This window comes from Trachurus trachurus (assembly GCF_905171665.1).
Source record: "Trachurus trachurus genome assembly, chromosome: 13".
In the NCBI taxonomy this organism is placed as follows: Eukaryota; Metazoa; Chordata; class Actinopteri; order Carangiformes; family Carangidae; genus Trachurus; species Trachurus trachurus.
The window spans coordinates 28,779,728-28,807,473 of record NC_139892.1 but is presented as its reverse complement, the minus strand read 5'-3'; the positions used below and the strand labels follow the sequence as shown (position 1 = coordinate 28,807,473).

At 41.9% G+C, this 27,746-nt stretch overlaps 1 protein-coding gene across 1 annotated transcript; it reads left to right on the top strand.

The window, feature by feature from the left end:
- Window positions 1-27,746, top strand: nectin3a (nectin cell adhesion molecule 3a). The gene is made up of 6 exons (XM_083984629.1): window positions 1-165; window positions 15,251-15,598; window positions 19,924-20,226; window positions 22,037-22,154; window positions 23,717-23,868; window positions 26,026-27,746. Exons 1-6 carry the CDS (start codon window positions 78-80, stop codon window positions 26,679-26,681), a joined length of 1,665 nt encoding a protein of 554 aa, XP_083840755.1. The 5' UTR covers window positions 1-77; the 3' UTR covers window positions 26,682-27,746.

Genomic DNA, 27,746 nt, shown 5'->3' with positions numbered 1-27,746 from the left:
CGAGCGAGGAGCGAGGAGGAGGAGGACGGAGCAGAGAGCGAGAGAGCGCAGAGAGCGCACAGAGACACGCAGGGATCATGGAGAAACCATCACCGCTCAGAGGGACTTTGCCATCCAGCGGACTACGACTTTTAACATCCCTTCTCACCTTATACGGACTTACCAGTGAGTTGACGGCTTCTTTGTCTCGTTATCCGTGCTTCCTTTGAGGGCCACTGAAAGAAGTTGCAGTGGAGCAGCTCAGCGGAGTGTCTGCCGTTAGTCACCGATTCAAAACGCCAGAACCGGCCAGCGTTCCGTTCGAAGCCCGTTAGCTTTATTCAAGCTAACGGTTCTTGTGAACAGTTCCCCCAACATTACGTCTGTAGGAAAGTAGCTGCCTCTGACGTCAGTTCACCGTTAGCTAAAGCCTCGTTTTCCTTTGAATGCGTTTGAATGCAACTCCGTTTCCTAACAATAGTTCACGTTAACTTGTTCCACGCACTGCAGCTGCTAATTACACACACACACACAAGCTAAACCCAATCAGATTTTCAGCGCAAATGAGTCCACGCGGGGCAGGCAGGGGGCAACTTTAGGCGATGTGTTTTGAGGTAATTATGAGCACATTTTCTAGCTAGAGTTACATCCAGTGTGAGAAAACACACCATGACTTAGCTAACATTACTCAATGTGCAAGGGGGGATACCGGCTGGTTTCTCGCCCACTCAAATGGCTAAAAGTCATTGAGAGGCAGCAGTTGTTCGACGTGTCCTAAAATAGAAACGAAATGAAATATTCTGGGTGTCACTTATGGCGAGCAAAGAGGAGCTCCTTTGTAAAGTTTGCCAAGTGGTTGGATACGGATGGGGGGGCGGGAGGGGGATAAACGTTATGTGATACAGGAGAGGAGAGGCAGACTCCTCCGCTTTGGGCGTGAGGGGTGGCAGGGGAAATGAAGACATATTTCAAGAGAGGCACTGCAGTCGCAGAGTCTCTGGAAGTATTGACCTGCAGCTGGGCCGGGTGCCAGGGAGAGCACCCTCCAGTCTCCGTACCGTCCCGAGTCTCGAAGCTGAAGGAGAGCTCCGTCTGTATCCCCCAGTCCTGAGCTGGGATTACAACACATGGTCTGCAAAGACAAAAGAGCAGACAAACACAGATGGATACTTAAGTAAATACCTCACAGGAATGCACCTTCTGCAAGAGCAATAAAAGCTTTTTCAAGTATGCCATGTTTAATCGCTTCTTGAAAAAAAGGAAATACAACTTTTTTTTTCTTCTGCATGACTAATTGTAATACGTGACAGGCTTCCTCTACAGCTGTCATGCCAAGAGCCTTTTGGTTAGTGCAGTTACCACTAGTGATGATCATCATTTCTTGTAATTATTTGGTCTATAACACTTTTGACTTTGTCTCCTAAAACGTCACTGAACCAAAGGCAGTATTGTCACATCCTGTTTTGTCTAATCAGCAGTTCAGAAACCCCAAATCATTAGATGGTACAAATCAAATAAATAAATCTGTCAAGTTGAACTAGTGGCTGATAGTTCAAGACGAGACTGATATATTGAATAAAAAAATGTTTGGTCATATTTTCACATAAACAAAACAGAATCAAAAAACTGGATTACCAAAAAGTCACAACATTTATTGTGGTGAAATAGTGAATAGTATGACATTCTTATTCTGTGATCAACTACGTAATTGAGACACATAGCCTATCTCTTGCATTCGTGCATTGCAGTTCCTTGTAACTTATCAGCCGATACATTTCCAGATAAGCAATATCACCAACAAGATTATATCATCTAATTTGTTGGCCTGGCAAATTCATCAGTCACGCTCTAGTATGTAGTGTCTCTGCCATACTGCAGCCACTAGTTTCATCTCTGTATTGTCAACACGGGCCCACACACACTTGCAACACATACTTTTACAGAGCGTTCTTCATACCATATTTTTTTCTGCCTGTTACCACAAAACACTGGTTCATAAATCAACACAGAGAACTGATAAACAACCCTTTACTGCAAACTAATCTGATTAGCCTGCAGACATGTGCTACTTGGTGCTGTGTGTTTGCAGATTTTCAGTGCTGCTAGTCACCTTGACAGCTAAACTATCCGATTATTAACTTAATGGACAAACCAGCCACTACAAACTCAGTATCATTGTATTTGGAACACAGTAGTGCCACATTTTGACTTTCTATATGATTTAGTTTGAGTCTGTGCAGCTTTGGCAAACTGTTGTGTGTTAAACAGCACAAGTGTGCAAGGGGGACTTGACACCAACAGTGTCAATGTCAGCTCCCTATGTCATTATCAGTTTTCCTGTTGTGTTGGGATTGGGATTGTGATTGTGAGGAGGGGGTTCATCTAAGGCGTGGCTACGGGCTGTGAGGTCTGTAATTGAAGACCTTAGTTTTGTGGTTTCTTTTCTTGGAGCCGCAGGATTCACAATCTAAATAAATAATGTAGTAATGGAGCCACCGAAATTACAGACTCAAAACAGAAATAGATTTGAAAAAGCGGCGTACTGACTGAGCAGATTTGGTCATAGCTCCTTAGAGGTTAATGTGCTTTAGTGGTTAATTAATGACAGGTGCAGCCAAGAAAGTTGACTTGTCATTGAAAATGTAACTCAAAACTGTTTCAGCTTTCTACCATATGGCAAAGGGCAAATCAGGTCATGACATAATTTGTTGGACCTTTTGGTCTGGGTTGGTGGTTGGATAACTTAATGCTAAATGGAGATGTGGATTATAGTTGTGGAGATACAGTTAATAGCCATTAAATTATAGTGCTTAAGCAAGCTAAAAAAAAAAATTGCAGTCATAATAAATTTTACTTGACTCACTTGATGACTAAATTTCTTCCAGTCAGTTTTCCTACTTTGTTAGTAGGGAGACTTTAACTAAAACTACACCAACAGATACACTAACTAATATGTCCACTGGTATTTTACTTCTGTCTGCTGTTAATTACCCATATCAGTTATGCGCCATAGAAAATATGCAAGATAGTAGCCTACTTTAATGTACGTTTTAGCATTTGGATGCGCATCTGTGGGTCACAGCTGTTGCATCCATTTGAGCCTCTCATTTGGTGTTAATCTCAGTTGTGAAGCAGCTAACTGAGAACTCCTAATCACATTAAATGCATGCAGTGTTTTGAAGGAAGGCCATCAGCAGATGAGTGTGCGCCTTTATTGTGGAAAATGTAGGCTGTGTGTGGGGTTCTGGGAGAAGGCTGTGGTCACCAGCTTCTGTTGACTCCACCCTTTGCTTCCTCTCCCTCGACAGATGTGACTTGCTCTCTGGTGGCCCATTACTAAATAGTAGTTGTGACCTTCAGACAACAATGTCTGCGTTACTGCTGTTAGTTGATGATATGCCAAGTTGCCAACTGCCTCCATTAAGAATGAACACTAAAAACACTAGTGTGTTTCCCTCCACCTATTTTTATGGACATTGCGATTTATGGACTGGCTGAGGTGAAAAAGTTGGGCTTTTGGTAAAACAAAATGAAACTGCAATAGAAAAAGAATCAGAATCAGTCACAATGTTCCTTAGAATAATTCATGAAATGAATGCAAATGTCATTAGGGCTACAGCAATTGTTTGGCCTGGGAAATTTCAACAAATGATAAAGAGTGTCCATTCCTTTTCCTAAAACAGTATAAAAGCCCAAAATTTAAGACAAAGAAAAGCAGCTTGTTCTTTGAAGCATGACATGTTTTTGCCAGAATGTCAAATAAATAATTAATGAGGATTTACGTTGATTGTTTAATTGTTTACTTCTTCAATTTTAAATGTCGTCCTTGCATCCTGTGTTTTATGCATGTTTGGTGTGGCACTCTTGTATTAACAACATTTTATTCGGCTTTTTGGATGGAATCCTGTCTTATTACACTTTGTAGGGTCTCTGAAGATACTGTAGAACCAATCGATATCTCTTCCATGTTCATCTCCACAATGCGAGTTCATGTTTCCTTACCTACCGGCCTGTTGTATAGACTGAATTGTAGTATGAATGTTGATATTATTTTTTTCTTGTTTCCTGGAAAGCTATACAAATATTAACCTTCACAGTTAAAAAAAAAAACACAATTCATGAAGTTATAATTGACCCTTTCTGCAGTTTGACATGTTCTGTCAACAGTTTTAGACAGACATCTTTGGCTTTATTCCATGTACCCAGGCATAGCCATTGTTAGATGTATGCCTAGAGGGATCAGGCTGTATATTTTTCTTACTGTCAGCAAATCCCTTGAAAAAACTAAACCAACAGTGAACTGATCCTGTTCACAAGCACTGTCTGTGTAACCAAAAGCCTGATATCGCTTATTCCACTAAATCTAAATAATATACAGCAATGAGCTGCACCATTGCAGTGTGTGATGTTTACCTGTACTTCCGTACAGCCACTTATGTTACTTTGAGTCAATCTCACATGCATAATCCTGGAGCCCTAAATACTATGAATTCTGCCAGTGTAAATGCCACTTAATATTTGTGATTCACAACCTCTGATTAATGAATGGACATGGGGCTAAGTGCCACGGACAGGGCAGAGTTACAAAGCATTAGAAGGCAGACTAACATATAGTTAAATTTGGACTTTCCATGGCCGCAGTTTAGCCAAATATAGTACCATGCTATTCTCTACCTTGAACCCGACTGCCTGGTTTTGTGAACATGAACAATGTCACAATGTTTCTGTTGGCATTTTTTTTGTGGGTCTACTTCCTCCCCAGACCAACACGTGGGTTTACCACCGATTAGGACCACAGTGCAGGGGCAATTAGCTATTCATAATGGGGAGGAAAAGGGCAATATGCACAGAAATACATGAAAAATACTAACGTTAGCAGTGGTATTTTTCACCACTGTGTTTTAGCTAGTGCGTCTTGTCTACTGAATTAATCTTGTATAGACAGGAATCAAGTGTTTCGCTTACTGAGTCATAGGAAACTGTGCTGTACAAATGGCTTCCAGATATTTCCATGGTTAATTACCTACTGTGAATGAACAGAGAGAAACATTTTAAAACGTTTTTTGCCTGCTGTTTTCAGAAGGCAGGGTTTTTCCCTAAAAGAGCAGATCACAGTATGTGACTGAAGTTGGGGTCACTCGGATACACTGTGGCTTCACAGTCTACATTAAAGAGGTACACACAGGATGTACACAGTCAGCAGTTGAATCCCCCAGGAGAGGAGTGCTGGGGTTATGGGAAACAGGTGTGGCTTGCTATTCACCACTCGGTCTTATTTGTTTCACTCATTCAGCTGTTGGGTGGCTATGATGTTTGGGATGAGCACACAGTCAGTTGTATGCGCTGACACACCCCCTCTACCACCCAGGTGGGAGATTATTAACACCGGCTAGTCAAATACTGGCCAGTGCTAACCGTAGAGAGTAAACTGGAGTAAACTATCTAGTGTTGTCTCATCTGGTAGTACACAAAGGATGGCAACATACGATACTGTAGCAGATGAGAAGAATGTCTTGTTTTCCCACCAATGTTTTCACCACCCCTGCTGCCTGGATCCCTCGCCTGCCCTCTGTAAAGTCAGTGTTACCTCCGCCTACATCCCAGATCTAAGCTCTCTAGCAGAGTGTTGAACATCCAAACCTGTGATATGCATCTAGAGAGTGGAAATAGACATGTGGCTCAAGATCTAGACAATTTCAGCACAGTTAATCATCCACAAGTCTGGCTTTTAGCTGTGAAGTGAAACCCCCTTTTATGATTTTTCTACAAACATTGATTATCTAAACCATTTGGCTGTGACACACAAGTGAATTTAGCAGTGAAAACACAGGCAGTCTTGGACCTACTATCCCAAGATCACACATTCAAAGCCATAAGTGAGCAGGAAATGTTCACTGCATGCATTATTTACAATAATGGACTTGAGTGACAGACCAAAACCGTTTCTTCTCGTAGCATTACTGCATCTCAGTTGGAAACGCTTGCATCATTTGAAGGCGATGGTCTCGCCCGTGACATATTTAACCTGATATAGTTATTGTTTTCCAAGAACTTCAGTCCAAGTTTCTAGGTTTCAGCATCCGCCCTCTGCTCTCATTGTTTGTCAGATAACATCACACACGGGGAAAGAAAGCCCTCCCCCCTAACTCAGCAGCTTAGTAGCCCTGCTCCTTAATGCAGGTACGTTGCAGTAATGGCTTGATTAGGATTTTGCACCACTGAATCCCTGCTGGCATTCAACCAAATTATTCTGTATTCCCCTGCCATCACTGCTACACTGCCCATGTCCGCCTTACATCCTTTTACTATAAGTTTCTATGCTTCTATTTGAGTCATGATGTAGTTTTTTAGTCTGTAGCTCTCCTCTCTGACCTGAGCTGCCGTGAAGAAAACCAGGTAGACTTCAGGGTTTTCTTGCTGTTTAGTATTAATGATGGAAGATGGAAGTATTTGATGTCCTTCTACAACAACTAAGCTACTCAGTGACTTTCGCACATAAGGAATGTCATAGATTACTGCTCACTTGATACATGACATGATAGCTCCATGTGGCTGCTTCTTGTATTGTTATGATCCCTTTTACAGCACAAGTGGCTCGTTCTATTTAGGGTGTAAAAAAACAGTGCTGGAATGTCATACAATAGACAGCTTGCATAATGCATTACATTTTCAGGGTATACTTGCACTACAAGCCAGAGCTGTTAGCATGGCAATAAATGGGGTCCTACTGCCTTTATGTACTCAAAATATTTGTCTTTAACATCCAAGTGAGCTGCATATTATGGGAACACTATATCAAACCAGACATGTAGCCCAAGACCTAGAGAAAATACACTTGGATGTTGTCTTACTGACTTTTTCTAGCCTTTTAGCAAATTTGATCTCTGTGAACTTTACACATCTACAAGGGAGTGGACTGCTAATTTCTGACTAGTAGTAATGACATGTATGGATTTCATCAACATTTCTCTTAAAATAAAATGTACAGTTAATGGATGTAGATCAATATGATGTCATCACAGCCAGTAGAGGGGGGAGTGGAGTGGACCCAGGGTTTCACCTTGCATGTTGTCACACGAATTTGTGTACTGCCATGAGGTAACTTTAGATCAGCTGTGATTTTTTTTTTTTTTTTTTTTTTGCCATTTGTTACAAGTGACCTAGGCCTCTAAATCTCCTTTTTCTCACTGTTCAAAGTGGGTGGTAGGCTAATTCTAAATCAGCACCACTTTAATCTGTTGCAGAAACAGGGTGAGAGTGTATGCCGGGAAGAGTGGGTGTGTCGGGAAAATGAACTCACTCTGACCAAGATAATGCTAGTGAAATGCCACAATGACCAAACTACTTACTGTTTTTATTGACCACTGGATACACAAAGTACAGGACAGATGTGCAGGTTTCTGTTGGACTGCTTTACTTCCCGCTTAACTTCCTGCCCATATTAGCCATTGCTGGTACATGCAATAGTAATTGCTCAGTAAAGTTGAAGCACTTTATCTCATCAACTACACTTTCCTAAAGGCAATAATGTATTTGTAAAGGCTGCTGCAGTCCCCTTTAACGTCCAGAAAAAAAATAAATAAAAAATAACTGGTATGCTCTCAAGAGGAAAACTGGGATGCAGAATATTTTAAAATGTTAAGAGCCTATAAAAATGTTACTTACAAATGTAAATGTAGCTAATGTATGTTATACGTCTCGGGCTTCCAGGCACCTTTAGAAGACTTAACCTGCACATTAAGCAAAGTCTGAACATATTTGAAATCTTAACCAAAGATTGCTTATTTGCAGTCTGTTGTTTTCACTCATCATTATAAATGTGTGGTCATTTATAAAATGTAGCAGCGTGCTGTCTCTGCCCAGCAGCAGTACCTTATCTCTTCCTTTGTTAAACAAATACATAATACAAGTCTTTGTTAGTGCGTGAAGCTGGCAAGTGACTTTTACCAACATCATGTAGATGCCTTAAAAATGTGTCTGGTTGTTGACAGAAATGGGCATCATACGCAAAATCTAAAATTGGACAATCATGGGAATGACTTGTAAGAAAAACAGTCAAATTCCCTGTGGGATCTCTGTGGCATGTGGGAAATTGTGTTTCTATTATGTTACATTGTCCTAATGAAAGTACAGTAGCCCATTTAAACCCAGTCAAGGGCAGTGGAGTCTGTGATTAGTACAGAACCTATCCTGACCCCCCCACCCCACCTCCTCCAATACCACCACACAACAAGGGCCTGATCTATCTATGTCTTAGTAAAGGAAAATAGGACCACAGTTTTGTGAATAGATTGGGATCATTACAGCAGCTATGGAAGCCCAGGGTTTCAACAGCCGTGAGGTAAAGTTGAGTAAGTGCCAAAAGAAAATAACAGTCAAACTTGCAGTTAATCTTTTATTATATAGGCTTGAGAAGGGTTGCACTTACACCATTTTACCAAAAGATAGCTTGTCTACTGTGAATAACTCAGTGAAATCAATTTAACGTCAGATTAGTTATTGTTATGTTATGTGTGATGTCTTGCTAAATATTTGAACAATTCATGACTTTCATCCAATTTTTCTGTATGCAATTAGGTATCTAAAACAATAATGAGCAGTAAGGATAAGAATACACTTGATGAGCTTGCAGACCCCCTTTTAACCCTACTTGGGAGTGAGATGATGGTGGTGCAGTCTCTATTAGCATCTACATGTCAGGGAAGTCCAACACTACACCTCTAATTGAAGTCCTCATTGACTCCTGTTGCACTCTGTGACCTGTCCCCTTAAAAAGAAAACCATTAAGATGAACTTTTTCACGCAGTAGATTGAAAAATTCCTTTCACCTTCTTCTGTACTGTCTGCAGCTTTTGCAAATTGTCGTTTTAGAATAGTGCATTTTGCTATACAGTTTCTAACTACATGGAAAAATAAAATGTCCATCTCTGTGATCATAGCATTGTGTGCATATGCCAGAATACCACAAACCCCCACAACAAACAATAACAAATCCCACACAATAAGCCAGGATGCTGTAGGAATGTTTGTGTTGGTTTTGTACACAGCGGCAGACATTGTCCTTCACAAGTCCTACAGCATAGCTTTAGTTGACTCTGATTAGAGGTTGCAACCTATCCTGACACTCTGTATGTCAACACTATTGATCTTTTTCTTTTAAGCACTGATCTTTAATCAAATGTGACTCGGATGAGAAGGGCACAGAAGTCCACAATGCTATGGGGGAGCAAAAAGAAAAAGGTTTTGAAGAGCACAGTGACATGTGAAAGAGGGCCCCGCCTTCTCCTTTTTAAAGGCCTGTCAGCCTGTGTTTGTCTCCACCATGAATTAGCCCGCTAAAAAAGCCTTACACCCTCACAGGATACAATGGTAGGAAGGAAGGGGGTAGGATAGAGCTGGTGTAGGAACTAATGTTTTCTTCACACTGCATAAATATTCCTTGCGATAAAGACATGCTATAAAACAGGCAACCCACCACTTAACCTATCCAGTCAAACTGATTGAGACAGAGTTATAGGCTTCACAAAAATAAAGCAAAGGCCTGGGGGCCCGTGTTAGGCATAGAGGCATTGTCTTTTTTTCTTTTCTTAAATTGGCCACCTCTTCAGACTTAACAGTACCAAACAAATAGCTCTGCACTGACTGTTGACTTCATTGAGTTTGTTCAGAGGCATAGATGACTCTCAGAAAATGCAAGGCTGACTGGAAAATTCCCAAGTTGTATTTGAAGTTTTACAGCTGTATTTTTTTTTTCATTTACCATAAATGTACAGTGTACAACTACAGTCGTTTAAGGCTGGAAGAGAAAGTCTAGATGTTCATTTTATGAACCCACCTAAAACACGAGTACGAATTTTAAATTGTTTCTTCGCCCAGCCGACAGTCGCTACTACACTCAAGAAATGGGGGTTCTTCTTCTTGGCATTTCCTCCATTTATTATTTTTTTAAATTGTTTTTTCTCCCTAGTCTTTGTCTACTAAAAGAGTTTGGATTGGGCTGGGAACAGTTGCATGGAAGACATTACTGACTAAATATTTTATGACTCTATCTCATAGTCATACTATATTAATCCAGATATTCATTTGGGTGCTGTTTTCAGTGAGGTCAGCAGAGTTTGCCAAGGTGGTTTTCAAATGTATGTTAATGAACATTTTTCAAGTGTGACCTTGATAATCAAATGGAAGTTTAATAGGCCACTAATGTTGCTATTGGCTTATAGTGGACCAAGGGACTTCAGTGCCTGGAAGGAGTATGAGTTACTGTGCTCATTAAACACTGTGATACACTGCACTCCAGGCTGTGCCCACCTCCTATACACACATTTGAAAACTATCAAAGCAGAGGAGAGGGTGGAGACCACTATTGGTGAATCCCAGGTTGCTTGCCAAAATCTTCGAGAAGAGAATGACAGGCGTTGACCAGCATCATATTGATAGATGAGGTACTTAAAATGACATTGTTTTTTATAGTATGGACTATAGCCTTGTATTTGTAAATCCAATAGATGATAGCATTCAAAGCAGGCTCCATTTGTAGGCTGGTGTTGCACTGTTGGTGCTGTAGGGCCGTAGAATCGAAGCATTCAAGCAAGAATAAGGCAATCGAACATAAAAGTCGCTTCCCATGGGTTTTCCTGTAAAATCTGTCTCAAGTCTTCTACACAGTAGAAAGGGCTGCAAGGTTGTCAATGGTGGAAAGTCTCAATTTTTGATTTACTTTAGAGTCTGTTCACAATAAAAAAGTAACATGTAGGACCTAGATTTCCCCCAACATATTTAAATATCAGTGTTTTTTTTTAATTCAAATACCCTTAATCCCTCTGCAGGACACCAGATTCTGGTTTGTCACTAGTTGCAGTTACTTCAGTTTCAGTTTCAGTAGCTGCTGAGATGTGTGAACACAGAAACACTGCTAGAAATTAGCTCAGTGGGTTAAACAGGCTTCAGATGATCATACATTTTAGATAAAACGTAACACTCAAGTTAGCCTGATTTTACGTGGGAGATTAAACAAAGGAAAAATAAGGAACCAAGGTAGAGCTCTCTTATCGGGTGAGGGATTATTATTACAGGCAGTCTAATTTGTCCAAAAGAATAAACTACTTATCTTGGATTAAAAGCATGGTTGCCATGTTCACAACTCTGTGTGGCTACTTTGGTGAGAATGCACAGTATGTTATCATAATTTATTAATACAGTTTTGCAGAATTGGCATAATCTTATACATTTTCAGGTTAGCACAAATTAACTTGTTTGTATCAGTGGTTTTAGTCTCAAGTTTGATCTGGTTAAGCAGCAAACATGGTGGTCTGAACTGCTCTAGCAGACTGTTATTGCCTGTCGTGTACTAATTTGAGTTTGTAAAACAGACCAACCCAGCCCAGTTACATTCTTATGTCCTTACACACTTCACACTGCTGCTGAAGTCCTTTTGTCTGTCCATCTCACCCCTGTACTACTTCTCAAAAACTGTCCTATTTCTTGGTCTGTGTCCTTATTCATACTCTGCTCAGCTTGGCTTCCTCTTGCTTTAGTCCTAAACCACACTCCCTGCTGCACAGATCTCATGTCTGCATTCTTCTCCTGTGAGGTCTTCAGATCAGTCCCTCATGAGCGCTGTTTGACATGACAATCTATGCATAGAGTTTTGTCTACATGAACATGACATATTGTCTATTTTGTTGCAGCTTGTGAATGTTTCTGGCCTTGGCTCATTCTTTTCTCACACGGCTCTGACATGCACTGCAGACTTCACTGTGAGGATATCTCTAGCCAGGAGACAGCCTCCTCTGGGGAGGTCAGGGCTGGAGCTAGGTCAGGTCTGGGTAGGTGGAGATTTTGGCTCATCGACCGGCTGACGTGGAGTGTTTGAGTCGGTTGCCAGGCAAAGAGGAAGGTTCTGATTTACCATTGCGTCTCTCGAGCAGCTTGTCGCAATTAGTGATGTCAGGAGGGAAAGAAACAAATATGAAGCATTTCTTCAAAGAGCAAGCATATCCTTCCCATGAGTTCATTCTTTCCTTGGGTTTCTCAAGGAAAAAGGGGCAAAAGTGCAGCCTATTTCTCTGCGGTCGAATTAAGTTTTGCAGGCCAGGGTTCTTTCTGTTCTCAGGGGCAAGGTGTCACATTTAGAGTCGACTGAATGATTGCAAGGCATAAAAACAGTGACACTGCATAAAGATGGCCATGAAAATGTAGTTTTCTCTTGTGGATCTTTTGAAAACTCTGAAACACATTTATTTACGCAACAAGATGGATAATGGACAATGAAGTCGGTGACAGGCCTGAGCTGTGCCTAAGTTCTGCAGCACTATGCCTGTTTCTTTGATGAAACAGCATGACAGCTTTGTTTAACGCACTGCTTACATTTCATTTGCCTGCAGTATTTTAGATAATATTTCACGGTGCTCTAGTTTGCGAGCCCTGGCTGTGTTGTTCATGGTTGCAGCTTTGCAGTGCCAAGTTTCCCCACTCTCCTCCTGGCTGTAGGTATCCCATGCAGAGGCCATCTGTCTCTCCTCCCCTAATGGCAAGGGTGGAGTCCTCTTTAAACACATCCCCCCTTTCTCTCCCTCCTTTTCCTACTTACTCCCAAATGCTTACTGTAAAACAAACAGAACATGGTATGGATGGAGTCTAGTTTCTTTGTATGCTTTGACAGGTCTGAAAGCTGACACACTCAGACAGACAAACTACGCACAGTAGCAGTTGGAGTGTCGTGTCAGGTAGCTGCAGTATGTGGAGCATGTTGGGGAGAAGCCTGGTCCGAGACACGTGTCTGCATACATCAACACAATGTCACGCATGCCAAGTATGTTGGTTTACTACTAAGACAACCAGTGCCGCAGGATGATTTTGATCTTTTTGCCATCTATACTCTTGTACCACTTACAGATTCGTATTTGTAAATATTCATCTCACTGACTGCTGGTTTCATCACTGCAATATGATTTTGTGATATTGTGTCAAGCAAAACCACCGAGTTGTGCTAGAAAGGTGACAACAAACAGCTGTCCTGTCAGCTCAGATGACCGTGGAGAGGAGAATGCAAAACCCGCACGGCTCTGACCCTGATTCTCCCCCACACCAGTGCACCCAGAGGACTCGAGCAGAAGCAATGCAAACACAGGGTAACACATGCAGTTGCAAAGCATATTATAGCAGCACAGGCTTGTTTTAGACCAGGTCGTGGTTCCAAGGTGGGAAAGAGATGTAAGTGGATCTCTGATTTAGAAATGAATGAAGTAAATTATAACCCAGTGTAACTTTCCCAAGTGTCTTTCCAAGTGGTAGACAAATAAGGCAGCCAGAGTTAAGTACTTGAGGTTAATAGGTTAAAAGCCTAAATGTAGTTTGGAGCTGTGCTTGATTAGTTTGCACAGCAACACAAGAAACACAAGGAAAATATTTTGAAAATGTGGGTCAGCAGAGAAAAAAACAAAAAGGACAGGCCATGTGATATCGCACAACATGAAACACAACGCAACATACATTTAAGACTCAGCAGCCATTCAAACAAAATGCCTGACTCTTACACACATGGTAACACACTTATTACTTATTTTGGAAGAGAGAATCTCTCCTTCCCTCCCTCTCTCACTCTCACTCACTCTGTGTGTGTGTATGCATGTGTGTATGTGTGTGTGTAATCACTAAAATTACAGGGGACGTAATGGAGCACGGGGAGCCTCAGCCTCCCTGGCTATATTCCTCACAAACCAAGATAGCATTGCTGCGGCTTACCACTCACATTCATGCCAAAGACTCAAAATACCAGCCAGTGGACCACTTTTATAAGCTTTACTCCATACACATCCGAGACTACGTACAAAGTGGAAATTTATGGCTCCCAAATATAGCTTACTCTTACTGCAACCGTGTCAAGAAAACTGAGATTTAGTGTTTTCAATATTTTGAATGAAATCACCTTTTTACATTTTATCTGCAAAACAAACATTTTCACAAGGTTTAATATGGATTTGTGCTACAATTCAGTCTCAACCACTCTTGTAAATCTTTGTAGAGCCTCTTAAAAGTGTTTAAGTGTACATATTTCTATCAATGACTCTTTTCTATGACTGGGCTTACAGAAAAACTGAGACTATGATGGACTTTTTCCATTCGGAGCAGTAGCCATAGGCTTTAATTTAGGATTTGTTGAAGGTTACTCTGAGCTGCTTGTTTTTGTTTTGTTTTGGGTTTTTTTGGGTTACAACCCAGTAGCGTGTATGTCGACTGTTAAAGGCAGATTACATCCATACAACTCAGAAATGATGACCACAGAATCACACTCTCTTTAGTCTTGTATTGTTTTAAGTAACACTTTCAATTTTATTTATTTATCTGTTTATTTATATTTTGGTTCCTCTGGTCTTGACATAAGTAAAGATCCTCAGAGAACCGTAGCATTCAAAGTGGCCATTAACGTTCAAAACAAAGTTTACATGTGGCATTTGTTTGAAATGGGGCTTCAAGTCAAATTAAGGGTCTCATAAAGAGAGGGGATAAAACCATTAAGTTGCTTCGTTTTGTTTCATCTCCTTCCACAGTCTTTTTTTCTTAACTGCAAAAAATGTTTTCTGATAATTAGCGGGGGGGTCAATCTGAGCATCCTGCGGTGCAAGTGTGTTGCTTATTAAGAGGGAAACCAGAGCACGCAGAGTAACCCAGATGAAGTCTGGTGTTTTTTTCAACCCCAGGAAAACCATATCCAAAACAAATGATGACTCTTAATGTGACCATGGAAGAACAAGTGATTTTGATAGAGAGAGAAAAGAAAGAATGCATGATGCAGTTAAGTGCAGAAAGAATTGTATTTTAATCATCAGTCAAACTGCTCTTTTTGACATGAATCAAAATTTAAGGTGGCAGAAGGAAAAGCCTGGCCCAGGAGGAAACAACACTTGCTCCGAATGTCACAACTTAATGTTCATGTAATTTCACATGCTATTTTGTGTCTCGGTACAGGTGGATGCAAAGTACCATCTCCATCGTACCAATATAAACTAGTGTCCTATTTCCCAGCGTTAACACGGACTAGAACTGTAGAAGAGCGGCAATTTTTGAATTGTGATACCACACGTTCTGTAATATTTGTCACAATGGACAATTTCAATTTCACAGATATTTTTTCCACTGTTTGACACCATAAATGAAAATGTGTAATCTCTGATGCCATCTTGAAAAATCCAGTCTTCCAATTTGATTGTAGCTGCAACAATCATGTGTTGCTGTTCATCTGACTGACTGAAACGTCTCTTTCTCTCAGCAGGTGTGAGCAGTAACCATGTGACCGTTCCTGACAAAGTGAACGCAGTGCTGGGGAAGAACATCACACTGGGCTGCAGAATAGAGGTGGGCTCCAACCTCAGTCTCACACAGATCTCCTGGGAACGTCGACTTCCTTCAGGCACAATTACCTTGGCAGTGTTCAACCCCAAGTATGGAACTTCATTCTCTGACGAGTATGCCCAGCGTGTCTCTTTTGTTGCCCCTTCAATACAAGACGCCACCATTACTCTGAGAGAAGTTGGCTTCGCAGATATTGGATCCTACACCTGCAAAGTGGCGACATTTCCTCTGGGCAATACGCAGGCATCAACCTACGTCAATGTATTAGGTAAAGTAGAATTCACTCACACCCACCATCTTTTTTGTCAGAGTAATTCTTCTTGCTGTTTGTAGGCTATATCTCACTTATGAAAGCACAGAAATGGTTGTGAATGAGCTAAATTTAGGTGACTACTGAGTGTTCATCTTGAAGGAAAGATCATCCCCCAAAGGCCACCTAACCTTTTAAAATGCCCACCTGGACAGAGGCCATGTACTGTATATTTAAATCCCTGCAGGACTCTGCTGCTGTGTAGAAGCTGCTGTCGCATGGTGTCATCCCTCTCACCCACTGCAGTGTCACTTGCTGTGAAAAGTGCTACGTCAGGTTTTAAGTCACAGCAATGTATTACTGGCTTTTAGAAATGTTCACTAAGTCACGTACGATCTTTGATGAGGTCACTCACATGCTGCATGTCCAGTGTAAACACTTAAGACACAAGGAGTCCCTCCTCATGCGTAAACAGAATGCAGAAAGTTCAGACTGTCCCAACTTGATGCAACGTAGTTGCATGCAACAACAAGTTAATTGCAGGGTGTGATAAGGAGTGACTCTCATGACACTAAGTTGCATTTAACCAAGCTACATGAAAAAGTTTCATATGTTGCACTGGTCTTAAAATGTCAATGTGCAGCTATTTCCCAGAGAGGTTTCTTGTTAGTTCTGCCCTCTTAACCCTTTGTTACTAATTATGAGCTGAGTAATTGGTATTTTGTAAAGCTCTCACAGACAGTAAAGAGGTAGACGACAATTTTGGCAGTCTGCGGTGTAGAAATATTTTCTATATAAATCTTTTCTATTTCTATCTCTTTTTACTGACTCACTCTATTGTTACTAATAATAGGTATTTTGATGCTGTATGTCAAAGTTGTTTGGCTTTTTATTGATAAACCCCCAAAAAATCTAAGAAAAAAACACAAGACCACAGTAAATACACAGGATAGCATCAAACACACGCTACACTGAGATTTGGTTTCTTTGTACAAATGTACAATCTCATAACCACTGTGAAATAGTGTAGGAACATACAGTACATGGTTCACACTGTATGGACACAGTAAGCCCCCCACCACCTCTCTCTCTGAGGAGAATGAACGTTGAACTTTCTCTATGGTCAGCATATGTTTCACACCTTAAATGGGTGCTTGGATTGCGCTCAGGCAGAGCTGAGAGTAGGGGATTGCTCCGTAGGCAGCAGCTTCTTCTCCCTGCAGAGACTAAAGAACACTTGAGTGATACATTGAGTGCTGCTGTGACAGCCACAGTGTCTGGGATCTCACAGAGTTCAATTACACCTTGCTGTTCTCCTCTCTTTGAGCAGTTTCTCAGACATTTTTTGTCTCAACATGCTCATGCCCATGCCCATAAACAAACACAGTTTACAATTCAGACGTAATTAGGGTGCGATTATGGTAGAAGTACATGTTCTTCGCAATCTGATATGTGTCATGTGGGAATTAGTTTATTCTACAGGGTATTTCTGTTAGAAAAAGCACATCTCAATTACAAGACCTAAAGTCAGCAGATTCCAGTTCCCATGGCGGTAATGAAGAGTGGCTTCTCCATCTCAGTTTTGTTTTGGGTTGACTCGTGCCTTTTTCATAAACCTTTCTCAGAAGGAACAATGTGGCTGTATCCCAGCAGCTGGATCTCTCCTTACTTATGGATGCCATATCAGTGCGACAGTTGATAAACATACATCTAATATACACAGAATATTAGTTGTCCAGTGTTTGTTTGCTGCATTTATTCCTGTTTAAACTTGACTCGAGAGTTCCCAGTTTTGATTTGTGTTTATACTCTGAGATATGTGAGAGCACTTCATTTTCATTCCTTTTCAAATGAACTGAAGTAAAGCAATGAAAAGTCTCAATAATTGACCAGAATCACGACACACATCATAATGATTAACAGGTGCAGTGGACGTTGACTTGATTTCAAGAGTCACACTCGGCATACAAACCTTTGCATGCATTCACTCAGCATCACTCAGCGCACTGTATTTGTATTGGCTTAACACTGTCTCACTCTGGTTTTCATCTCGAGCATTTACTGACCAGTTCAGCAGGAACTATGCCACAGTACATGAGCCAGAAGTCTCCACCAGTAAGCAAGAGGAAGGAACCAGAGGAGGAAAAACTAATTCATATAGGGAATGACTTTGAATGACCCTTTGTTTTAAGTTGCTGACAGGTCTATGGGAAATTTATTGACCAACAGTTGACTTTCTTAAAAACAAAACATGCACACAGATTAAGTTGGTAAGATGTAACTGATGGTACATAAATTCCAAGAATCTGAGCTTTCTTCACATCTAAACTATTTTCTTTTTAGTTTTATAGTTTCTTTATATGACCACTAAAACTGCCCCCCCCCCTTTTTTTTTACTGAGTTATACTAATGAGAAATCATACCCCACAGAAAGATGGATAAAGTTGCTTACTGATGGAGGCAAAAAAAAAAAACTGAAGAGTGTCACAGTGTCTCTATTGTGAGAAATGTTTCATTTCTCCTTTCAGTCTACTCAAATAAAGCTGGATGGTCCCCAGTGTCGGTGTGGAGTGAGTCATAAAGCTATAATCCATCCCATATCTCTTCTTGTTCACTGAACCATCAGCCAGCAAGGCCAGCCTCAGCCAACAGCTTACTTATAGATCATTTCAATGACCTTAGCTACTTGCCAGGTGTGTCTTCATCTGCACTTCCTTCGCTATTTGCGTCACAGACTCCAAACAAACAAAAATGACGGCTGTCGATTTCAAAACTGCTCTAGATCATCATACTAAACTGGCTGCTTCAAATTGTGAAAAGGGTTCCTGGACGTTTGGTTTTGGACTTCCTGCTGATGCAGGGGGACCATTGAACATTCAGCTAAAACCCTTCTGTACTGGGGTTCCCACCCTGACGTCGATGTTTGCTGTGAATATGTGGATCGGTGTGTACGTGGGCAAGAAAGGGCCAATGCTGCCACTTTGCTGAAAGGAAATCGTTACCCTTTCCCCTAAAGCATTTGCACTCATCCAAAGTGTTCCCCTCCCTTCCTGACAGCAACTCCAAATTAACACGTCTCTCTGATTTAGTTATTCTGAAGCTTCAGCCAGCTCGCCTCCTAACATAGAGCAACTACTGTTTATAGTCGGAGGCCTGCGAGGAGGGGCAGAGGGAAGTGAGTGAAGAATGTGAGGTGGATGACTGAGAACAGCATCCCCGCCCCTGCACTGGGTACAGGAGACGCCAGGTTATTTTTGGAAAAAGGGGGCTGTAAAGAGTTATTTGAATGTTGTTGTTGTTGCACCTCCTGCTCAGCCGGGGTGCAGGACGGTGGGTGGCAGATGTCTTAAAGGTGATGGCCTTGTCTTGTGGATTACGCTGTTTGTGTGCCCCCACGTGCCGCCTTTAAAACTGTCACCGTTGCAGTTAAGTGGAGCAGCTGTTAGTGCTCTTATAAGAGGGACAGGGATGGAGGAGGTGGTGCACTGCAAAATAGCAAAGAAACCAAAGAGGGAAATTCTGTAGCAACAATGCACAGAAGTGTCACATTGTGTAACCTGTGTAGCCCGATCACTTCGCAACCTCCCTTTCACAGCAGACTCTCTATTGTATTTGGACTGTCTTTTGTCCTCCTTTATCTTGCTGGACTTTCTTGAGTTTCATGTCTAACACTTTGCAATTATTAAACAAGGCCCCATTTGTTTATTTTAGGCCTTCACTGCAGGCCATCAGGTAGAAAGTTGCATGATTCTGGTCACATCTCTCTCTCCCATGGATCTGTTTTGCTTCTCTATTGAGAAAATTCTTGTTACGTCTAAACCTCCAGTTGTTCTCAGGAAGCCAGTGTAACATTACCCCAGCTCTAAAGCACAAGGGGCCTACATTAACTCACTTCCTTGTCTTCCAGCACAAGACAGTCAAATATAAATGTACAACACTGTGACTGTCAGATTCTGAAAATGTATATTTTTACCCCACAGTCGTACGGATACTTAGATACTGATCTGCTTTGTTGGAGCCATACAGTTAGACCGATAGATGTTATTGTTGTACACTATCCTTTCTCAAGCACATTGAATTCCAACAATAAAGACAGTAAAGATGCCTCCATATGATTGACTAGCATGGTTCATCAATTTTTAATGCATCCATGTGAAATGGAAGAAGTCAGTCTGTGCTCTTAGCAGTTAAGTATACTGAGGCCACTTCCTCCTGTCCATATACTACACGATGGGCATTATTTATTCATATACATACACAAAAAGATCAATATTCATTTTGTAATCTTTTCTTCATTCTGCCTTCTCTTCTGCTCCTTCCTGTCTTTGCTCTCCTGCTCACAGTGGAGCCGAAGGTGTACGTGTCTGCTGGCCCCGCAGCTCTGCTGGATGGCGGGAACGAGTCACTGGTGGCCACCTGCATAGCAGAGCGTGGCCGTCCCACCGCCGAGGTTTTCTGGGAGACGGAGCAGCTGTACGGGCGAAGTGAGAAGGAAAGTCACGATGAGCCCAACAGCACCACCACTGTACACGTGCGCTACATGTGGGCGCCGCAGAGCGACGCCCAAGGGAAGACGCTCACCTGCGTGGTGCGCCACCCAGCCCTGCAAACAGAGTTCCGCATACCCTACACGCTAAATGTTCAGTGTAAGTGTTAAATAACTTAATTCCTGTGCTGCTTTTTTCTTACATCTGAAGTGATAAATCAGGGTTTTTTTGTCACCAAATCTCATCACCAATGATTAGATCATGATTGTTCCTGATATATTGTGCTACTCTGTACCAAGACTGGGAAGCCTTTAAAATGTATATATATACGATACAAGATAACGTACACCTCACTAGTGTAATGAAAACTGATTCTTCTGTTTATTTTGTCCCACATACACCACACTGCGCCAGCCACAGTCAAAAAGTCAGCCAAAACAATGAGCGTATGTATTGATGATGCTTGTTTAAAATGAAATCTTCAGTTGGAATGAATGGTCCTTGAACAGAGAGCCACAGATATGCTTGCAAAGTCAAAAACTATTGAGAGACAGACAAAGATTGTCTTGGTTCTGGTGTTTTCAGGGGATGTATTGACAGAAAACTGCCAACAAATCCCTCAAAAACAAATGAAAATGCACAGAGAGACACAAATCAAATCAAGTGTTTGTCTCAGTGGTTTTGCGGTATGATTTCAACTTTCACCCCCTACGCTGAATTGCTTTGAAATTTTATGCTTCGAATTAGTAGTTAGTAAGTACAAGGGCTGACTGTGTACAGTTGTGTTGTATGTGCTCAGGGTATTTTGTGACTGATGTTGATTTTATATTTTCATTTCATTTCAAAGAAACAGTTTTGTTCATCAGATGAACCTGAATTCAATTAACCCACCCGAAACAACCAAGTTTGATAATTACAATGTATAACAAAATAATGGCTGTTATTATAACTCTAATTGTGCAGATTTATGAATAGCCTTTCCACTACCTTCCCTCCTTTGCTCATAAAGGGGCCATTTAAGAGTCATCTTAATGTTATAATCATTGATGCATACTTCCTTGGCGAGCAGTACTAAGGGTTACTCTGTGTTTGGACTGTGAGTGCAGGCTAATGAAGGTGTTTTATGAAATATTGATCAGGCCTCCGCAGGAACACAAGTAGCAGGAGGCTGCTGGGGGTAGCGGATGGAGATGCAGAAAAACCAAGGTTAATACAGGAAGAAAGGCGCTTTCCAGTTCAATAAATCATGTCAAATGCAGAGGCAAGGGATTTTAAGTGCAAAAGAAGCACAATTTCAACGTTGAACTGCGTGAAAAGGGTCAGTGGACACGATGAGCCGAGACATCTTCCTGTGTGCTGTAATGAGTTCCTCATTTGTCCTCCAGGGAAATCAAAATGAACAATTGGATATCTAAGTCGCTGTTTGCCATGTTTTATTACAGTGGCATGTGCTGGGCTTCATTTAGGCATACTCCTGCCTTCCTTTGTTTTGTTTTGTGTTTTTTCTTTGTCACGGTCGGCAGTAGAGTTTATTATGAGCCGCAGTACATCTGCAGTCGGACTGAGTCTGTCATTTTCTAACTTTCCACCAACCTAGGGCCATTTGTTTGTTCTCTTGGCTCACGTTCACCAGCAGGTCCTGCACCCTGCCGCAGTCCTGCACAGCCTTTGTTTTTGTCACCGCTCGCTTCTGTGCTTATAATGCATGCTTTGTTCTTGCTGGGAAAGCTCGTTTGTCATCAGGCTGCTGGGATCACAATGACTGATTAAGTTCTACTCTTTTACCTTTTGGAAAAACATAAAATACATCCTGGTCTCACTGCTTTGACAACTCAAGACTCAACCTTGTGTGTAGGACGTTAGGGTTAGGAGAGTTAGGGGTAAAACAGGGCCCCAGATAACATGTATCAGCATTGTTTTGTTCATTGAAAATAAAACCATGACCCTTTTGTCTTATTTTGTTTCACAGTTGCACCAATGGTGTCAATAACTGGACTTGACAAGAATTGGTACGTGGGTCAAGAGAATGTGAAGTTCATCTGTGGTGCCAAAGCAAACCCACCTGCCCGTCACTTCACATGGATCAGGTCAGTGTAACCCCCCAACCCCCACGCCCACCCCCCAGCATGCCATTAGATTAAAACCTCAGATAAACCATTCTGGTAGATGATCACTCTATTGGTGCAGTGAGAATGTGATGATCCTGATGAATTGCAATGATGTCAGTTTTTTGTGGATGTCGCTATATTGTCTCTTAACCACACTTCTTTGTACTAACCACAAACAAAATATAAAAACATACATCTATACTCAGTTGAGAGTGCACATCAACCTCTGGCAGAATGCTGATTCAACCGCAGAATCCCTTAAAATGCACTTTCTTAAACAGTGGCTCAGAAAATATTTCACTGCGTGGAAGTGAAGCAGAAAACCTCTAACTAATCACTGGAAACAGAAAGTCACAATTTTTCCAGGATCTGAATAACTCATTTTCTTTTTCTAATGTGTTTATACACTGTAGTTTTTTTTTTTTTGCATTATTACTTTATTTACTTTATGAGACTCTAAACCAGCTACACGTTGCTGTTATACCGGATTGTTCAGCAGTAAACTGTTTGTGCCCTTTGCACTTGAGCTACACTCATCTAATTTTGGACCTTTGGAGTCACTGGGATGTTGCTAAAACCTAATTCAGGGGCTGCGTCCTCTGAAGGCTCCAAGGTTGTTGGTGCCTAATGTTAAATTACATAGCATAATCTGGACTTCTGAAAAAGCCTGTGTAGAATGTAAATATTGAGGTTAAGCAGAAACTCCACTCTTGTTCCTTTTTTAGCAGAACAGATTAAAAGTTCATCATGTGCGTAATGATAATTGGCTGAATTTAGCAAAGGTATACAGCAACAATACATGTCGACAGAGCTTAGAAAGTTTTTTTAATGACTGATGAGGATGACTATTTATATGTATGTTTGTTTTATTGATGAGCAGTTTAGCAACAAATAGGCAACAAGCAACTCGTTACTGTTGCCCATTAATTTCTGGTTAATTGATCACGTTACACAGATTGTAACTGTGTAACTAACAAAAAATTAGGTAGTGAAGAAGCTCCTGTCTGCAAATTACCTCCAGCATAACTTTGGAGCTCGGACACTGGAGCTGTCGAATGCACTGCTGCACCCATCGGGAGAGCGGCTGCTATAAATAAAAGATTCCAAACAGTTCATGCATCAGAGCAACACTGGTCTATTGGCAGCTCTTTGTCATCATCTTGCTTTGAAAACAAAAAATATGGTCTCATTTGAGCTGACAGTACCAGTGAAGTCTAGACAGCCAAGCTCTTTATTTTCTTTTTTCTTTTTTCTGTCCAGCCTTGTGTCCATGTAGAAATCTTTTCTCCTCAGCTGATGGAAGTGCAGTCAGCTCAAATTATCCCAGTCATGTGATCACATCGTAGTTGCAACAGGCCAACTAAACCAACAGAGCAGTGATGTCATTGCATGTCATGGGTAGTTTTTGTTAATGTACAGTATTTATTTTTTTCAGTTATTTTAAAGCATGTCTCATAAACCTATAGTGATGATATACATATTATAGTTTTGTATGCACATTTGATTGATGTACTGTATACTTGTGTTTCATTTATGGACAGGTTGGATGGATTGATGCCAGAGGGTGTTGAGATCTCAAACAATAGCTTCTCTTTCACTCGCCCATTGGAGCGCAATGACTCCGGAGTATATCGCTGCGAAGTGATGAATGACATTGGTCTTCGCAGTCAGAATGTAAACCTCTGGGTACAAGGTATGTTATGACCTCTTCAATCAGTTTCTTAAAAATAGTCCCCCCTCCCCTTTTTTTTCTCGTCATATTCCCACTATAGTAAATTACTCATAATAACTGAGAAATCACAGCCCCTTTCACATTCACCCTACCTTTCTGACGTAAGATTTCCTTCTCAGTGAGATCAGCCCTCAGTTCAACCCTTCTAGCAGAGCTAAGCCCCCGTATAGATGTCCTTGCCCAGATCCACTTTCACACATTCCTGGCAATGGAGGAGCACAGAGTGCAGATAAAGAGTATCAATCCCAAACATTTCCAGTGCTGTGGTTTTGGCAACATTAGATTTTCTCAGATAAGGAAGTGGGTGTTTACCCTTGCTGGTTCTGCAAACCATGCACCCATGTAGCCTCTCTCCATGTTTTGTTAAAGGTCAGGTTTCACAGCGGGACATAATGAATTGTGTTCACAGATTTGCAGTACTCAGACATGTGTCTATACCCCATAAAATATGTTATTCAATGGTGTATTGTACTCTTAAAGGAGTTCTCCATGTAATGTGACCATGTGATTTACTTTGACCCAGCACTTCAAAGATTAAAACTGATTGTAAGAAAGGGAACTTTCCCTCAATCATTAAAAGGGGTCTCCCGGCATTTTGATTTGTTAAATGCTGTTGATTCATTGACATAAATCCTTGTCAGAAAACTCGCACTGAACTCAACTTGTCCCGTCTGCTTCCTCTGTCTGTCCATGATTTGCTACTTGACTTCATTATTGTAAAAGTCAGGGCGTGGATCCTGAGAACTCTGCATCGCTTTTTATTTTCATTTCTCCTCTGCTCCTTTTAATCCTTTTCCAAACAAAGCAACTGCTGCTTTTGGACACGTACTCTGCTAACACACACAGTCCTTTAGTTTCTCACTGTCGAGAGGAAAGAGCTGGATGAGCCCCAAAAATTGCTGTCAGGCTCCATCTGTGTAGAGGCCTGGGTTTGGAGTCCTGCTCCAAACGAAAGCACAGCTGACATCCTGTCCAGGACAGACTTGCACTGAGCAATTATCTTGCTTCTCTTGTCAAATATTACGACTTGGCCATGCGGCCTCTCGCCTTCCTTGCCTGTGGGAGATAGCCAGGTTGAGAGCAGTTTTATCCCCCACCCCCTCCATGGCTGCTCAGCATAGCTCTCTCACGTTCCCAGTTGTCTCTGTAGCCTTGTGGTTTTTGGCTGCTTGTCTCTCAGATGATCAGCTACATGATTACAGATGCTCATAACCTACCTGAGTTTAAAATTTCCCGCTGCAGGGTAGGATTGACGATGACTGACGAAGTACACCATCGGCAGTGTATCAGTTCGCTGACCTTGATCCATCTCCATCATCCCCTCTCATGCTTTTACTTTACGCTGATCCCTGGAGCTCACACACAGTGTATAATTGCAGGTAATTAGATTCTTACTCAGTTACACAAATTGTGGAAATCATTATAGCTCTACGGGAATTCCGGTTTCAGTAACTAGTACCTAAAACCCTCCTGGAGATGCAGACCTCTATAAGTGCAAGTCATATTGCTTTGTAGTCGGGCCTTTGATGTGCCTGTGCAGAGACTGACTCTTGGTATCAGGCTGCTCTTGGCCCCAGAGGCTGGAGGTCAGAACGGAGACGCTTATCCTGACCTTGAGCCCCGCGCAGCTCTTTTCTCTGCGGCTCTGGCTGCTATCACAAACACCGGCCGCGGGAGGACAAATCAGATGCAGGAACCTCACATCGATCACAGTGTTTCATCGTCTCACATGACTTCCCCACAGCAGGGTTTAGAAAGAAAGGGGGTAGAGCTAATCGCACTCACTCAGATGTTCATGAGTGCATGTCCTCTGTCTCTCTCTCATGCTCACACACACAATGACATTTAGCACTTAACCTCTCTCTGCTCTTCTCATTTCCCTCTTTTTTTGCTTCACAGCACAGCTTTCAACAGACTCTCCGGTCTCAGGAGAAACATGTCTCTGCCCCAACACCGCACAGTGTTATAAATTAATCTAAAAACCATTCACACTTGCTTTGTCAGTCGTTACAGAACATAAAGTGCAGTTGTTCTCCTCTTTAGTTTTATAATTTCTCACTTCATCTGCTGCCTCTCCTCTCTGGTTTTAAATATTTTCATCACGTCTTCACTCTGTAGATCCTCCCCCAACCACCACAGCCCCCAGCACCACCGCATCTGTCCTCCATGACACATCTGGAACCGGCACAGCCAAGGACCAGCAGAGAGCCCTGTTCACCTCCCCGACCCTGGCTTCCTTATCTGACAGCAGCCTGGGTACGATAGTCGGAGGGGCAGTGGGCGGAGTTCTCTTCCTGATCCTCCTGCTGATCCTGGGTGGGGCCTGTTTCATGCGCCAACGCAGAACCTTCAGGGGCGACTACTACACCAAACAGTACCTGGGACCCTCCGACATGCAGAAGGAGTCTCAGCTGGATGTCCTGCAGCCGCACGAGCTGCAGGAGGTCTACGGGGACAAGACGAGCAAAGGCAGCCAGGAGCTGAAACCCAAACTGGGCGGAGACATCATTTACCCTGACTACACCCCTGAACGCAAGGATAGGGACGACTGGGTTGACCGGGGGGACGCCCACAGGGGCCTCAAGGAGGGCAACTACTACCCCGATCACTACAACACCCAAAACATGCACCCCTGTGGGCCTCCCGTGCACAGCCCCATCGTGAACAATGGCTCCCCCTACCTCCCGGAGGACTGCTATGACAATGGCACAGACAGCGACTATGTGTCGCACATGGACGGATCTGTGATCTCACGCAGAGAGTGGTATGTCTGAGGAAAAACAGCAAAGAAAAACAAACAGACTAATGACTGACTGAGAATAATTCAACAGTGACAGATATAAATATCATTCAAGGTTGTGTCATTTCAGTTAAAGGATGAACTAAATTTTCTCAGTTTCACAACGAGCTCTTCAAAACAGTTCTGCTCTGCCTTGATTGTAACCACTTAACCTTAAGGACGTGTTTGTGGATTGTATTACGTTTTTGTAGCGTTTCAAGGAGCTACGAATTCGCTGGACGGCCTCAGTCATATAATCTGCGTAGGCTTCAGAGGCTTTGGCATACAGCGACGTTTCAACTGGTGTGAATGAGGTTTTGTATTCTGCTTGTTTGTTTGCACCTGTCTCTGAAGACAGGTCAGGTGGTCAGGTGTTCAGACGTTGGTTAGTGAAGTATTTATATCCCTGACACCCTGAGCTTTGCTCCCATAAAACCTCACAACTTCTGTGGCATTTTGAAAGTACTCTCTTGTTGCTTACAGCCTTTTCATACATGTGGTGTGTTTATCATGGCTGCGGTAGTATTTAAAGCAACTTGTATTGCATGATTTTTCTTCAAGAACAAAAGTTAAAAACAAGTTAAAGGGAAAGTCACATGATGAAAAGGGAGAATTACACAGGCATTGTACCGAGGGAAAAGAAAGGTGACTGATGCTACAGTACCTCACAAAAAACACAGCCCCTTGTAAACTTTAAGTTAAAGTTATTAACTCACTTTTTCTTTTTGGGGCATTTTCTGTAAATTACTCATTTAATAGCCTGTAACCTGACAGAAATAGAGAGAGGGGTCACTCTCTGGAAGTTCTTTTACTCTTAGCCTCAGTTCAGCTTCACCAAACAAACTCATGTTGTTTCGATGAATAACTCTTTGAAGGTTGGATTTCAACCATGATCTGATTTCATGCTGCACATGGTGCAAGTAGATTTCCACACAACAGCAGGACAGAGTTATGTTGAGTTACCTTACTGAGGACTCGGAGGTGATGAACAATAGCCCTCAGCACTAGCTGTGGAGACAAATATTTAGTGTTTCCTGTGGCTGTTTCACAATAAGAGCCA